This window comes from Coregonus lavaretus (assembly GCF_964263955.1).
Source record: "Coregonus lavaretus genome assembly, chromosome: 7".
Taxonomy (NCBI): Eukaryota; Metazoa; Chordata; class Actinopteri; order Salmoniformes; family Salmonidae; genus Coregonus; species Coregonus lavaretus.
The window spans coordinates 39,559,639-39,575,833 of record NC_139994.1 but is presented as its reverse complement, the minus strand read 5'-3'; the positions used below and the strand labels follow the sequence as shown (position 1 = coordinate 39,575,833).

General features: G+C 41.7%; 1 protein-coding gene across 1 annotated transcript in view; it reads right to left on the bottom strand.

Annotated features, from left to right (window-relative positions):
• The window catches only part of LOC311132386 (uncharacterized protein), a gene marked incomplete at both ends in the record, with an annotated part of 161,782 nt that overhangs the window by 117,210 nt on the left and 28,377 nt on the right, over window positions 1–16,195 (bottom strand). The window contains 2 exons of the mRNA XM_084165651.1: window positions 461–505; window positions 10,005–10,031. Coding sequence (XP_084021777.1) covers window positions 461–505; window positions 10,005–10,031 — 72 coding nt within the window. The remainder of the gene's footprint in view (window positions 1–460; window positions 506–10,004; window positions 10,032–16,195) is intronic.

Below are 16,195 nucleotides of genomic sequence, written 5' to 3'. Positions count from 1 at the left end.
TGAAATAATGTGGTATAAGCGGGTAGATTCACAGCCCGCTTATACCACATTACTTTGTGGTTACGGCTTTGAGATGCAGCACAAGGGATTTCTTATAAACAGGATAGTGGTTTGACCATTTCAGAATCCATGCCAGAATTCCTTCAATAAGACGGAAGCGACATGAGGCCAAAAGAACAAATGGGATTACTGACAATTGAATACCAGGTAGTATGAAACCTATTAAAATAAAAACAAAGAAATAGCTTCAAGGATGAGACAGGAATATGTATTTTGAGGTATGTGTCATCCCTACAAATAAAAACCCACAGCTATATAATATTTGCACAGCAGGATATTAGAAAGGAACAACTAGATTATTATCCTAGGTTGTTAGGTAATCTGCAAATAAAGCTATTGGAAACTGTAATCTCCCTATGTGTCACGTCTATCAGGTCTTCCTCTATAACAATGATTTTACCTTCAGCCCATCAACACCTGGGACGCCAGGAGGCCCAAGGGAACCCTGTAAGAGAGCCAAAAACAAATACAACTTAGATTACATTACATTTTTGATGTAGTATGCTTGTATGCATCTTGGGGAAGGTGACTATGATGTGCAGTCCTAATTATTAAGTGTTTTCCCCTGTTAAGACTAGTTGTATCATGATTTAATGAAAGGTATCATAAGCAGACTGACATAACTTCTCAGTGTTGAATGATTATTTGACAGTTCTGGAGAAGTCAGATTTACGGTTGCCACTAAGGGCTTATTCTCACAGAATAGAGTTATCAGGACGAAATTTCTATTTACGTAATATGTACATAGTGAAGGGAATGTCATGAGCCGAGAGAGGGTTCGGTTGACGTTCTTACTTCGCAGCTCAAAAGTACCGTAAATGTCACAGTAGCCATTAGCCAGGAGGCTAAGCATTGCAAACTATTCTACTAGCTAGCTAGCTAGCTACTAGCTAACGTTAAGCAAGCAACTCTTCCTGCTTCTTGTGGACCCGTGAAAGGTTCAACAAATTGTGTGAGTGGTAGGAATGGGCGGATTTCTCCATTCCCTTCTCCGGCCGTTGTATTGGGCAGTTCAACAGTGAGAAATGTCTAAGTCCCTGGAACAAAAACTTTGTGCTATCCAGGAGCACGAGTCCAGGACATCAATAAGCTGCTCCCAAACGTTTTAAACCTGCATCAGGAAATTGAGTCTATCATAGTTAATGTGGGATTCAATGACATTATGAAGGGCAGCTCAGAACAGCTGAAGATGGATTTTAAAGAACTGATTGGGTCACTGCTTGACACCAACAAATGCCCCATAATATCTGGCCCTCTGCCCTCCCTAAATCGTGGCATTGAACGTTTCAGCTGACATTTAGCCCTCCATAACTGGCTATGAGACTATTGTAGCTCTGTGGGTGTAACATTTATTGACCATTTTGATACCTTCTGGAAACAAAGCTCGTTTTATAAGGCTGCGTTGAGACAATGACTTATCAATGACCTAAGCCCAGCTCAGTTAATCCCTACCATTGTATCGCTGAGTTGTCATAATGCTTCAGCAAATGTACATTATCCCAGGGGCATTGGAAGACACAATGTAAGTAACCTAATGTATGTCCCTCTAACTGCCCTGAATGCCTCTGCTGATGCCACAGATATTGTGTGCAGTAATCATGTGCCTAAGAACCAGATTTATACTGTTAGCACTTAGCCGGTGTGCCCAAGGAGGCAGTCCACTCTGTGCAGCTCACCGTGCACTAACATGAAGAACATGAGCACATTTACTGCTGCTAAGCTTCCCAGTAAAGCGCTAAAAACAAGTAAGCATCCCAGAAGAAAAGTGCTCAAAATAGCCCACGTTAACATATGTAGCTTATAAAACAAGGTTCATGAAATCAATAATTTGCTAGTAACAGATGACATTCATATTCTGACTATCTTTGAAACTCACTTAGATAATACCTTTGATGATACATTGGTAGTAATACAAGGTTATAAAAAATCTCAGAAAATATAGAAATGCCAATGGTGGAGGTGTTGCTGTTTACATTAAGAACCACATTCCTGTGAAGATTAGAGAAGATCTCATGTTAAATACTGTTGAGGTAATATGGCTACAGGTTCATCTGCCTCACCTAAAGCCAATTCCAGTGGGAAGCTGCTATAGACCACCAAGTGCTAACAGTTAGTATCTGGATAACATGTGTGAAATGCTTTATAATGTATGTGATATCAGTAGAGAGGTATACTTTCTGGGTGATTTAAATATTGACTGGCTTTCATCAGGCTGCCCACTCAAGATAAAGCTTCAAACTGTAACCAGTGCCTGTAACCTGGTTCAGGTTATCAATCAACCTACCAGGGTGGTTACAAACAGTACAGGAATTAAATCATCAACATGTATTGATCATATCTTTACTAATGCTGCAGATATTTGTTTGAAAGCAGTATCCAAATCCATTGGATGTAGTGATCACAATATTGCAGCTATATCTAGGAAAACCAAAGTTCCAAAGGCTGGGCCTAATATTGTGTATAAGAGGTCATACAAGACGTTTTGTAGTGATTCCTATGTTGTTGATGTAAAGAATATATGTTGGTCCGTGGTGTGAAATGAGGAGCAAACAGACACTGCACTTGACACATTTATGAAATTGCTTATTCCAGTTACTAATAAACATTCACCCATTAAGAAAATGACTGTAAAAACTGTTAAATCCCCGTGGATTGATGAGGAATTGAAAAATGTTATGGTTGAGAGGGATGAGGCAAAAGGAATGGAAAATAAGTCTGGCTGCACAACCGATTGGCAAATGTATTGCAAATTGAGAAATCATGTGACTAAACTGAAAAAAAGAAGAAACAACACTATGAAAAAAGGAGCACCTTAAATGCAATGTTGGGAGAAAAGGCAAACTCAGCTCCATCATTCATTGAATCAGATGGCTCATTCATCACAACACCAACTGATATTGCCAACTACTGTAATACTTTTTTAATTGGCAAGATTAGCCAACTTTTGCAACCATTGCTGACACTCCACATCCAAGTATATTTGACAAAATTAAGAAAGACAAGCATTGTAATTTTGAATTCCGTAAAGTGAGTGTGGAAGTGGTGGACAATTTATTGTTGTCTATTAACAATGACAAGCCACCAGGGTCTGAAAACATGGATGGAAAATTGCTGAGGATAACAGCGGATGATATTGCCACTCCAATTTGCCATATTTTCAGTTTAAGCCTACTAGAATGTGTGTGCCCCCGGCTTGGAGGGAAGCAAAAGTCATTCCGCTACCTAAGAATAGTAAAGCCCCCTTTACTGGCTCAAACAGCCAACCAATTAGCCTGTTACCAACCCTTAGTAAACTATTGGAAAAAATTGTGTTTGACCAGATACAATGCTATTTTACTATAAACAAACTTTCAGCATGCTTATAGAGAAGGGCAATCAACAAGCACAGCACTTACACAAATGACTGATGATTGGCTGAGAGAAATTGATAATAAAAAAGACTGTGGGGGCTGTTTTGTTAGACTTCAGTGCGGCTTTTGACATTATCGATCACAGTCGGCTGCTGGAAAAACGTACCTGTTATGGCTTTACACCCCCTGCTATAATGTGGATAAAGAGTTACTTGTCTAACAGAACACAGAGGGTGTTCTTTAATGGAAGCCTCTCAAACATAATCCAGGTACAATCAGGAATTCCCAAGGGCAGCTGTCTAGGCCCCTTGCTTTTTTCCATCTTTACTAATGACATGCCACTGCCTTTGAGTAAAGCCAGTGTGTATACAGTGGGGGAAAAAAAGTATTTAGTCAGCCACCAATTGTGTAAGTTCTCCCACTTAAAAAGATGAGAGAGATCTGTAATTTTCATCATAGGTACACGTCAACTATGACAGACAAAATGAGATTTTTTTTCTCCAGAAAATCACATTGTAGGATTTTTAATGAATTTATTTGCAAATGATGGTGGAAAATAAGTATTTGGTCAATAACAAAAGTTTCTCAATACTTTGTTATATACCCTTTGTTGGCAATGACACAGGTCAAACGTTTTCTGTAAGTCTTCACAAGGTTTTCACACACTGTTGCAGGTATTTTGGCCCATTCCTCCATGCAGATCTCCTCTAGAGCAAAAAAAAAAGTAAAAATAAAACAACAACAAAAAAAGTGTTGAGAAAAAAAGAGCAGAAGTAAAATAAAATAACAGTAGGGAGGCTATATATACAGGGGGGTACCGGTGCAGAGTCAATGTGCGGGGGCACCGGCTAGTTTCACTCAAAATCTCACGATACATTGTCCCATTCATTCTTTCCTTTACACGGATCAGTCGTCCTGGTCCCTTTGCAGAAAAACAGCCCCAAAGCATGATGTTTCCACCCCCATGCTTCACAGTAGGTATGGTGTTCTTTGGATGCATCTCAGCATTCTTTGTCCTCCAAACACGACGAGTTGAGTTTTTACCAAAAAGTTCTATTTTGGTTTCATCTGACCATATGACATTCTCCCAATCCTCTTCTGGATCATCCAAATGCACTCTAGCAAACTTCAGACGGGCCTGGACATGTACTGGCTTAAGCAGGGGGACACGTCTGGCACTGCAGGATTTGAGTCCCTGGCGGCGTAGTGTGTTACTGATGGTAGGCTTTGTTACTTTGGTCCCAGCTCTCTGCAGGTCATTCACTAGATCCCCCCGTGTGGTTCTGGGATTTTTGCTCACCGTTCTTGTGATCATTTTGACCCCATGGGGTGAGATCTTGCGTGGAGCCCCAGATCGAGGGAGATTATCAGTGGTCTTGTATGTCTTCCATTTCCTAATAATTGCTCCCACAGTTGATTTCTTCAAACCAAGCGGCTTACCTATTGCAGATTCAGTCTTCCCAGCCTGGTGCAGGTCTACAATTTTGTTTCTGGTGTCCTTTGACAGCTCTTTGGTCTTGGCCATAGTGGAGTTTGGAGTGTGACTGTTTGAGGTTGTGGACAGGTGTCTTTTATACTGATAACAAGTTCAAACAGGTGCCATTAATACAGGTAACGAGTGGAGGACAGAGGAGCCTCTTAAAGACGAAGTTACAGGTCTATGAGAGCCAGAAATCTTGCTTGTTTGTAGGTGACCAAATACTTATTTTCCACCATAATTTGCAAATAAATTCATAAAAAATCCTACAATGTGATTTTCTGGATTTTTTTTTCTCAATTTGCCTGTCATAGTTGACGTGTACCTATGATGAACATAACAGGCCTCTCTCATCTTTTTAAGTGGGAGAACTTGCACAATTGGTGGCTGACTAAATACTTTTTTCCCCCACTGTATGTATGCGGATGACTCAACACTATACACGTCAGCTACTACAGCAACTGAAATAACTGGAACACTTAACAAAGAGTTGCAGTTAATTTCGGAATGGGTGGCAAGGAATAAGTAAGTCCTGAATATTTCCAAAACTAAAAGCATTGTATTTGGGTCAAATCATTCACTAAACCTTAAACCTCAACTACATCTCATAATGAATAATGTGGAAATTGAGCAGGTTGAGGTGACTAAACTGCTTGGAGTAACCTTGGATGGTAGACTGTCATGGTCAAAGCATATTGATACAACAGTAGCTAAGATGGTGAGAACAAGGCATGTCCTACAGGCCTTAGTTTTGTCGCACCTAGACTACTGTTCAGTAGTGTGGTCAGGTGCCACAAAAGAGGGACTTGGGAAAATTGCAGTTGGCTCAGAACTGGGCAGCACGGCTGGCCCTTAAAACTACACGGAGAGCTAACATTAATGACATGCATGTCAGTCTCTCCTGGCTAAGAGTGGAAGAGAGATTGACTTCATCACTGCTTGTTTTTGTAAGAGGTGTCGACAAGCTGAATGTACTGAGCTGTCTGTTTGGAATACTGGCACACCCATGCATACCCCACAAGACATGCCACCAGAGGTCTCTTCACAGTCCCCAAGTTCAGAACAGACTGTGGGAGGCACACAATACTACATAGAGCCATGACTACAAGGAACTCTATTCCACATCAAGTAACTCATGCAGTAAAATTTGATTTAAAAAACAGATACAAATACACCTTATGGAACAGCGGGGACTGTGAAGAGACACAAACAGAGGCACAGACACATGCATACACATGATAACATATGCACTATACACACACGTACACATGGATTTTGTGTTGTAGATATGTGGAAGTAGAGTAGTGGCCTGAGGGCACACACTTAATCTGTTGTGAATTTATTGTAATGTTTTTAAAATAGTATAACTGCCTAAATTTTGCTGGACCCCAGGAAGAGTAGCTGCTGCCTTGGCAACAGCTAATGGGGATCCATAATAAATACAAATAAATACAAATCTACCATATTACACTCTTATTGTTGTTTGGATCCTGGATGCTGATAATAATAATAATATACCATTTAGCAGACACTTTTATCGAAAGCGACTTACAGTCATGCGTGCATACATTTTTGTGTATGGGTGGTCCCGGGGATTGAACCCACTACCTTGGCGTTACAAGCGCCGTGCTCTACCAGCTGAGCTACAGAGGACCACAATGGGACAAGCAGCGTTCCAAGCCATGCTGTATTGGCCGTCACAGATACACCTATGCCTGCTTACAGTTCCATCCAAAAATTATCACTGCGCTTCCATAAGAATACCATGTTCATGTTGCTGTCCGAATCATCTCTTGTATTTTATCTCTTATTTCCCCTTTCTTCCAGCCTAGCATAGTCAGGGCCAGACGGATTACCAGGACGTGTACTCCGAGCATGTGCTGAGCAACTGGCAAGTGTCTTCACCGACATTTACAACATGTCCCTGACTGAGTCTGTAATACCAACATGTTTCAAGCAGACCACCATAGTCCCTGTGCCCAAGGACACTAAGATAACCTGCCTAAAAGACTACCGACCCGTAGCACTGACGTCTGTAGCCATGAAGTGCTTTGAAAGGCTGGTCATGGCTCACATCAACACCATTATCCCAGAAACCCTAGACCCACTCCAATTTGCATACCGCCCCAACAGATCCACAGATGATGCAGTCTCTATTGCACTCCACACTGCCCTTTCCCACCTGGACAAGAGGAAAACCTATGTGAGAATGCTATTAATTGACTACAGCTCAGCGTTCAACACCATAGTGCCCTCAAAGCTTATCACTAAGCTAAGGATCCTGGGACTAAACACCTCCCTCTGCAACTGGATCCTGGACTTCCTGACGGGCCGCCCCCAGGTGGTAAGGGTAGGTAACAACACATCTGCCACGCTGATCCTCAACACGGGGGCCCCTCAGGGGTGCGTGCTCAGTCCCCTCCTGTACTCCCTGTTCACCCATGACTGCATGGCCAGGCTCAACTCCAACACCATCATTAAGTTTGCCGACGACACAACAGTGGTAGGCCTGATCACCGACAACGATGAGACAGCCTATATGGAGGAGGTCAGAGACCTGGCCGTGTGGTGCCAGGATAACAACCTCTCCCTCAACGTGACCAAGACAAAGGAAATGATTGTGGACTACAGGAAAAAAAAGAGGACTGAGCACGCCCCCATTCTCATCAACAGGGCTGTAGTGGAACAGGTTGAGAGCTTCAAGTTCCTTGGTGTCCACATCACCAACAAACTATCATGGTCCAAACACACCAAGACAGTCGTGAAGAGGGAACGACAAAGCCTATTCCCCCTCAGGAGACTGAAAAGATTTGGCATGGGTCCTCAGATATTCTCCTGAACAGCTAATCATGGCTACCAGGACTATTTTCACCCCCACCCCATCTTTTTTACGCTGCTGCTACTCTGTTAATTATTTATGCATAGTCACTTTAACTCTACCCACATGTACATATTACCTCAACTAGCCGGTGCCCCCACACATTGACTCTGCACCGGTACCCCCCTGTATATAGCCTCCCTACTGTTATTTTATTTTACTACTGCTCGTTTTTTAACCAACACTTTTTTGTTGTTGTTTTACTGTACTTTTTTATAAAAAAATTAATGCATTGTTGGTTAAGGGCTGTAAGTAAGCATTTCACGGACTTCAGTATGACTATATAAGTGCAGGTCAACATAGTTTTATATGATTCAGAACAATGACGAGACCGCCTACCCAACAATGTCGAGACCGCCTACAGGGAGGAGGTGAGGGCTCTGGGAGTGTGGTGCCAGGAAAATAACCTCTCACTCAACATCAACAAAACAAAGGAGATGATCGTGGACTTCAGGAAACAGCAGAGGGTGCACCCCCCTATCCACATCGACGGGACCGCAGTGGAGAAGGTGGAAAGCTTCAAGTTCCTTGGCGTACACATCACCGACAAACTGAAATGGTCCACCCACGCAGACAGTGTGGTGAAGAAGGCACAACAGAGCATCTTCAACCTCAGGAGGTTGAAGAAATGTGGCTTATCACCTAAAACCCTCACAAACTTTTACAGATGCACAATTGAGAGCATCCTGTCGAACTGTATCACCACCTGGTACGGCAACTGCGCCGCCCACAACCGCAGGGCTCTCCAGAGGGTGGTGCGGTCTGTCGAACGCATTACCGGGGGCAAACTACCCGCCCTCCAAGACACATACAGCACCCGATGTCACAGGAAGGCCAAAAAGATCATCAAGGACATCAACCACCCGAGCCACTGCCTGTTCACCCCGCTATCATCCAGAAGGCGAGGTCAGTACAGGTGCATCAAAGCTGGGACCGAGAGAATGAAAAACAGCTTCTATCTCAAGGCCATCAGACTGTTAAATAGCCATCACTAGCACATTAGAGGCTGCTGCTGCCTATTGAAATCACTGGCCACTTTAAGAAATGGAACACTAGTCACTTTAATAATGTTTACATATCTGCACTACTCATCTCATATGTATATACTGCATTGCTTGTCCATATATGTATATATTCTTAAATCCCATTCCTTACTTTTTTGTGTGTATTGGGTATTTGTTGTGTAATTGTTAGATATTACTGCACTGTCGGAGCTAGAAGCACAAGCATTTCGCTACACCCACTATAACATCTGCTAAACACATTTACATTTACGTCATTTAGCAGACAATCTTATCCAGAGCGACATACAATTAGTGAGTGCATACGTACCGTATTTTCCGCACTATAAGGCGCACCGGAGTATAAGCCGCAGCAGCTAAATTGAATGATATTGAATGATGTGTACATATATAAGCCGCACTGGACTATAAGCCGCAGGTGTTTTAATGTTTAATTACCATATGTAAGAATTCGTGCACAGAGGGGATTGTCGGGAAAGAGACAAACTGTCTCGCTCTCGTAATGTCTGTCTGTCTTGCTCTCGTTCTGTCTCTCGTTCTGTCTCTCGTACCACTCTCGGTTCCACTTTTACTTTTGCGCGCTACCTGTCTCACTCTTTTCCGGCCTCCAGCTTTTCCTGCTGGAGCCCGCCGCTTAAAGGTGGGGGGCGCGGACCGGTCATAGAGCCCATAGAGTTAAAGTTGGTGGACTGTAACCTGTAAAATCCATAGATTTAGGAGGTCTTCCAGTGGCCGTTAGCTGTAAAAATCCATAGATTAGCCGCACCGTTATATAAGCCGCAGGGTCGAAAAATTGGAAAAAAGGCGCGGCTTATAGTCCGAAAATTACGGTAATTTTAATTTTTTCATACTGGCCCCCAGTGGGAATCAAACCCACAACCCTGGCGTTGCAAACGCCATGCTCTACCAACTGAGCTACATCCCTGCCGGCCATTCCCTCCCCTACCCTGGACCAATTGTGCGCCGCCCCATGGGCCTCCCGGTCGCGGCCGGCTATGACAGAGCCTGGATTCGAACCAGGATCTCTAGTGGCACAGCTAGCACTTCGATGCAGTGCCTTAGACCACTGCACCACTCGTGACAAATACTATGTGACAAATACAATTTCATTTGATTTGATTTGAGAAGCGAATGAATGCATTATTCACCTTCCGATTTACCTAAGGGAGAAACTTTGCTGGTTTAAGAATGGTTATAGAAGATTAAATCAACTCTACCTTTTGTCCTGGTGGCCCCTCAGGTCCCTAGAAAGAAAGAGGAAAATTATTCATGATGTTAGATGAAATAATATGATTTCCTCTGCCAACACGGTCACAAGGGAGAGACTCGCCCTGCCCCTAGTGGTATGGTTTAATTCCCTGAAAACAAAAATGTGTCGTTAGGACGTCATGAAATGGTTGCCTAAAGTCGCCAGGATGTTTTGTCATATTCCTGTGGAGGTTTTGTTTACTTCCCGGTTTGTTCCTGGGACGTCCCTGAGGATGATTTTAGGACATTCTCGGTTGTGTCATGGTCCTGTGGAGGTTTTGTCTACTTCCCGGTTTGTTCCTGGGACATCTCTGATGATGATTTTAGGATGTTCTCGGGGACATTGTGTCATGGTCCTATGGAGGTTTTGTCAAGTTCCCGTTTTTTTCCGGAGATGTCCCCAAGGGATGTCCTCACCTGGTTTTGAACTCACAAGATCTTGGTTCACGGCAATGACTGCTGTCACTTGTATTGCTACACTTTGCACTTCGAAGTAAATCTCAGCTCTGTTAAAAATACACTCAAATGTTTTATCATAATGATATAGTAGTAACATAATTACAGAGCAATATGCAACACCAACATTAGACAACTATACAGAAAATCCTCAAATTGCTGAAATAAGTCAATCAAATTAATGATGAGAGAATAGTCTGATCCTAATAACTGAAATAGCAGTGCCGATGGCGCTCTTTTGCTAAGTGTAGAGATGTAATTTAGGTAATAAATGTGTAGGGGACTTCTGAGAATGCTACTGACTTTTGTGGGGCTGCAGAAAGATCAGCATACTCCAAATCCAGAGGTTGTGAGTTCAAATCCCAGGGATTGTCTATACCATTCTCAGATGTCCCCTACACAGCTATGTTAAATTTTATTCTTCATACTATAAAATAATATAAAAGAATGCCACGGAATTCTAAGCAAATCTTGTCTGCTAAATAAACTAGTGTAGCCCACATCCATATGGCATAGCCAGATCAGGGCCTAACTTATGGACAACTCAGAGTATGCTATTCTGTTCTTCTGAAATAGATTTCCTTCATACAATATCATGTTTCTTTAGACCTGTCTAAATTAAATAATGGATTTATTGTGATGGTGTAGGCTATATTAAATTGATTTATTATACTTTTTAAAAATGTAAATATTCAAAAGGTCTGCATCAGTGGCTTGTAGGAGCCAGGAGATGCTAAATGTGTTTATATTAATTGCCGGTCAATTACCGTGAGACCGGCAGTTATTTGCTTAACAATCACCGGCTGACAAAATGTCATGACTGCCACAGCCCTAGGTGGGGTCATATTAAAAAGGTAGTACTATAAAAGTGATCATGTCAAATGTAATCATAGTGTCAGATTTCCTACACTATTTTAGCTGAACATCGTCCCACTTACCTTAAACCCCCCATCCCATTTCATTACTTTACTGGTTTGGGACACCTGGGACCATCATGCGACGTCCTGACGACTGGTAAAACAAATGTCATGAGAAAGTATTGAAAATGTCCTCAACGACATCCTGGTAACTTACAGGGAACCTGACAAAGGACCCCTTGGGACCATCATGCAACGTCCTAATGACTGGTAAAATAAATGACCAGTCCTGGTAACTTACAGGGAACTAGTCAAAGTGTGACCAATTTGCCTAGCTTATGCAATTAAATATTTTACTGTGTGACCTGGAGTTTTATTTTGGTAGCACCAGTGCGGCTAAAAGAAAATCCAATGAAAAAATGTAATGCAATATTTTGTCGCAACATTCTTCTGTACACTGCTCAAACAAGACAGTCTGTCTCCTACGGTTGCTTGCTTCCAGTTCCCGGGCCACACACACCAAGCTCCGCCCCGTGTCACTCAAGCCGGCAGCACACAGTTCCTTCATGCTGTTTATTCATGCATTCAACATATTATTTCAAAACAAGAACAATGCTGCTTTCCACATTGCTTCTAAATATGAATCCACATTTTCTCTATTATACTATTAGTTTGTGCATCTTGCTCTCTGCAAAACGTGAGTTAGTTAGTCTAAGGAAGCTGGCATGTGCCTAAAATAATGCTAACAGTTAACTAGCTAGCTGGCTAGCTGAATGCCATTTAGCTAAATGCAGTGGTGGTGTAGATCAGCATGTTGTTTGTGCAATGACATGTTCTGAATCAGATAGCCTTTTCTAAAATATTTGTCTAAATTCAACATCTATTCAAATGTGATTAGGTTCCCCTGGGAAACACTGACCAACACGTTGGTTCCTACCCTGTCATACCTCCTACCTGGCTTTTTCATTTGTTGTCATGCCAAACAACACCAACCATAGAATTAGAATAATCATTCTATTTCTATGATTACAACAGTTCACCCAAGTGTGTTGATCTCCATTGAATGTACAAAACATTGGGAACACCTGATATTTCCATGACATAGACTGGCCAGGTGAATCCAGGTGAAAGCTATGATCCCTTATTGATGTCACTTGTTAAATCCACTTTAATCAGTGTAGATGAAGGGAAGGAGACAGGTTAAAGAAGGATTTTAAGGCTTGAGACAATTGAAACATGGATTGTGTATGTGTGCCATTCAGACGGTGAATGGGCAAGACAAAATATTTAAGTGCCTTTGAATGGGGTATGGTAGTGGGTGCCAGGCGCACCAGTTTGAGTGTGTCAAGAACTGCAACGCTGTTGGATTTTTCATGCTCAACAGTTTCCCGTGTGTATCAAGAATGGTTCACCACCCAATGGACATCCAGCCAACTTGACACAACTGTGGGAAGCATTGGAGACAACATGGTCCACCATCCCTGTGGATGCTTTCAACACCTCATAGAGTCCATGCCCTGAGGAATTGAGGCTGTTCTGAGGGCAAAAGGGGGTGCAACTCAATATTAGGAAGGTTAATGTTTTGTACACTCAGTGTATATCGCAAGTCAAATTGCAAAATTTGGTAAAACAATCGCTATTCAATTGTTTTACCATATCGTGTAGCCCTACTAACAACCTGGTAATTTTACCAGTATATGCAAACATTTAGGGGCACAGAAAGAAGTAAAAGTGATATCTTCTTCAGGAGATGTGCTTCCAAAGTAAGTAGGATTCATACAGGCCAAATGTAGGCTATATCTCAATCAATTAAAACATATATTTTTCTGGTGCTTCTACATTTTATGTGGTGCTCCTAACTTTTCTAAGTTAGGAGCACCAGTGCTACCATTTTTTTGGGGGGGAGCCCTGCTTGGGACCATCATTAAACATCCTAACGACTATTAAAATAAATGTCCTGAGAACGGTATTAAAAAGTCCTGACATGGTCCTCACTGACGTCCTGGTAACTTACATGGAACTAGACAGAGAACGTTCCCTTGTGATCATCATTTAACATCCAAAAGGTACACTAAATATCCTGAGAATGTTCAAAAAAAATATTTCATGATATCCTGGAATGTACCGGGAACTACACAAACCCCTTTTGGGTACCATGACACAACGTTCTGGTGGCAGCAAACTAGGACCTATTTAGAACATCCCTGTGTGTTTATAGAAGTCATTCCCTAATGGTCATTCAAATACCTTATTGTAACGTTCTGTCGGTAGTAAACCAGGACCTGTACTGGACTTTTTGTAAATGTCCCAAGGACAACGCCAAGACGTTATTGTCACGTTCTGTCTGTAACAATCCAGGACCAGTCTAAAACGTCCCCTTGTTGTCATTGAATGTCTAGAGGACAACGTCCTGTCAGAACAAAATAGGGACCTATTTGTAACGTTCCCTATTGGTTATGCTAAGACCTTATTGTAATGTTCTGTCTGTAATAATACAGGACCTGTCTGAAACGTCCCCTTGTGGTCATTGAATGTTCCAAGGAAACTATTCTATCAGAACCAAATAGGAACCTTATTTGTAATGTGTAACGTCCCCTATTGGACATTAAAATACATTTTTTATAACGCTATACTGCAACCAAATTGGGACCTGTACTAAATGTCCCCTTATGGTCCCAAGGTTAACGTCATGTTTTAATGTTCCTAGAAAGTTCTCAGAATATCATTGGGATAAAGTCTCGCCAAAACCCTAAAAGGGACCTAATGGGAACAACGCCTAATATCCTTATGACGTCCCCTGTTTGCTGGCTAGTGAGCAATGAGCACAAACCCTCAAGGCAGTTTAAGAAAATAATTACAATCAATCCCTTGTTAAATTTTTGGTAAGAAAAAATACAGTGTGCTTTGGATCGTAAATATAAATTTTGAATGAGGTCAGAATAAAGAAAGCGCTTGTGATTGTATTTTACATGTAGATTTTTCCTTCATTTCTTCCCCTTCCATGGCAAAATTACATTTATTGTCTTTTATTTTACTAGGCAAGTCAGTTAAGAACAAATTCTTATTTACAATGACGGCCTACACCGGCCAAACCCGGACGACGCTGAGATGCAGTGCCTTAGACCACTAAGCCACTTGGGAGCCCAATTGTCTATGGAATTACAGTTGAAGTCAGAAGTTTACATGCACCTTAGCCAAATACATTTAAACTCAGTTTTTCACAATTCCTGACATATAATCATAGTAAGAATTCCCTGTCTTAGGTCAGTTAGGATCACCACTTTATTTTAAGAATGTGAAATGTCAGAATAATAGTAGAGAGAATGATTTATTTCAGCTTTTATTTCTTTCATCACATTCCCAGTGGGTCAGAGGTTTACATACACTCAATTAGTATTTGGTAGTATTGCCTTTAAATTATTTAACTTGGGTCAAACGTTTCGGGTACCCTTCCACAAGCTTCCCACAATAAGTTGGGTGAATGTTGGCCCATTCCTCCTGACAGACCTGGTGTAACTGAGTCAGGTTTGTAGGCCTCCTTGCTCGCACACGCTTTTTCAGTTCTGACCACAAATGTTCTATAGGATTGAGGTCAGGGCTTTGTGATGGCCACTCCAATACCTTGACTTTGTTGTCCTTAAGCCATTTTGCCACAACTTTGGAAGTTTGCTTGGGGTCATTGTCCATTTAGAAGACCCATTTGCGACCAATCTTTAACTTCCTGACTGATGTCTTGAGATGTTGCTTCAATATATCCACATAATTTTCCTTCATCATGATGCCATCTATTTTGTGAAGTGCACCAGTCCCTCCTGCAGCAAAGCACCCCCACAGCATGATGCTGCCACCCCCGTGCTTCACGGTTGGGATGGTGTTCTTCGGCATGCAATTAACCCCCTTTTTCCTCCAAACATAACGATGGTCATTATGGCCAAACAGTTATATTCTTGTTTCATCAGACCAGAGGACATTTCTCCAAAAAGTACGATCGTTGTCCCCATGTGCAGTTGCAAACTGTAGTCTGGCTTTTTATGGTGGTTTTGGAGCAGTGGCTTCTTCCTTGCTGAGCGGCCTTTCAGGTTATGTCGATATAAGACTTGTTTTACTGTGGATATAGATACTTTTGTACCTGTTTCCTCCAGCATCTTCACAAGGTCCTTTGCTGTTGTTCTGGGATTGATTTGCACTTTTCGCACCCAAGTACATTCATCTCTAGGAGACAGAATGCGTCTCCTTCCTAAGCGGTATGACGGCTGCGTGGTCCCATGGTGTTTATACTTGCATACTATTGTTTATACAGATGAACGTGGTACCTTCAGGCGTTTGGAAATTGGTCTACAATTTGTTTTCTGAGGTCTTGGCTGATTTCTTTTGATTTTCCCATGAAGTCAAGCAAAGAGGCACTGAGTTTGAAGGTAGGCCTTGAAATACATCCACAGATATAACTCCAATTGAATCAAATGATGTCAATTAGCCTATCAGAAGCTTCTAAAGCCATGACATAATTTTCTGGAATTTTCAAAGCTGTTTAATGGCACAGTCAACTTAGTGTACCCACTGGAATTGTGATACAGTGAATTATAAGTGAAATAATCTGTCTGTAAACAATTGTTGGAAAAATTACTTGTGTCATGCACAAAGTAGATGTCCTAACTGACTTGCCAAAACTACAGTTTGTTACAAGAAATTTGTGGAGTGGTTGAAAAACGAGTTTTAATAATTCCAACCTAAGTGTAGGTAAACTTCCGACTTCAACTGTACATTGGACTTGTCCAGGACTGAATAAAAGAAGATTGCAAATGTCTCATTGCATACTATAAAAATAAAAAAAACAAGGTCATAGATAG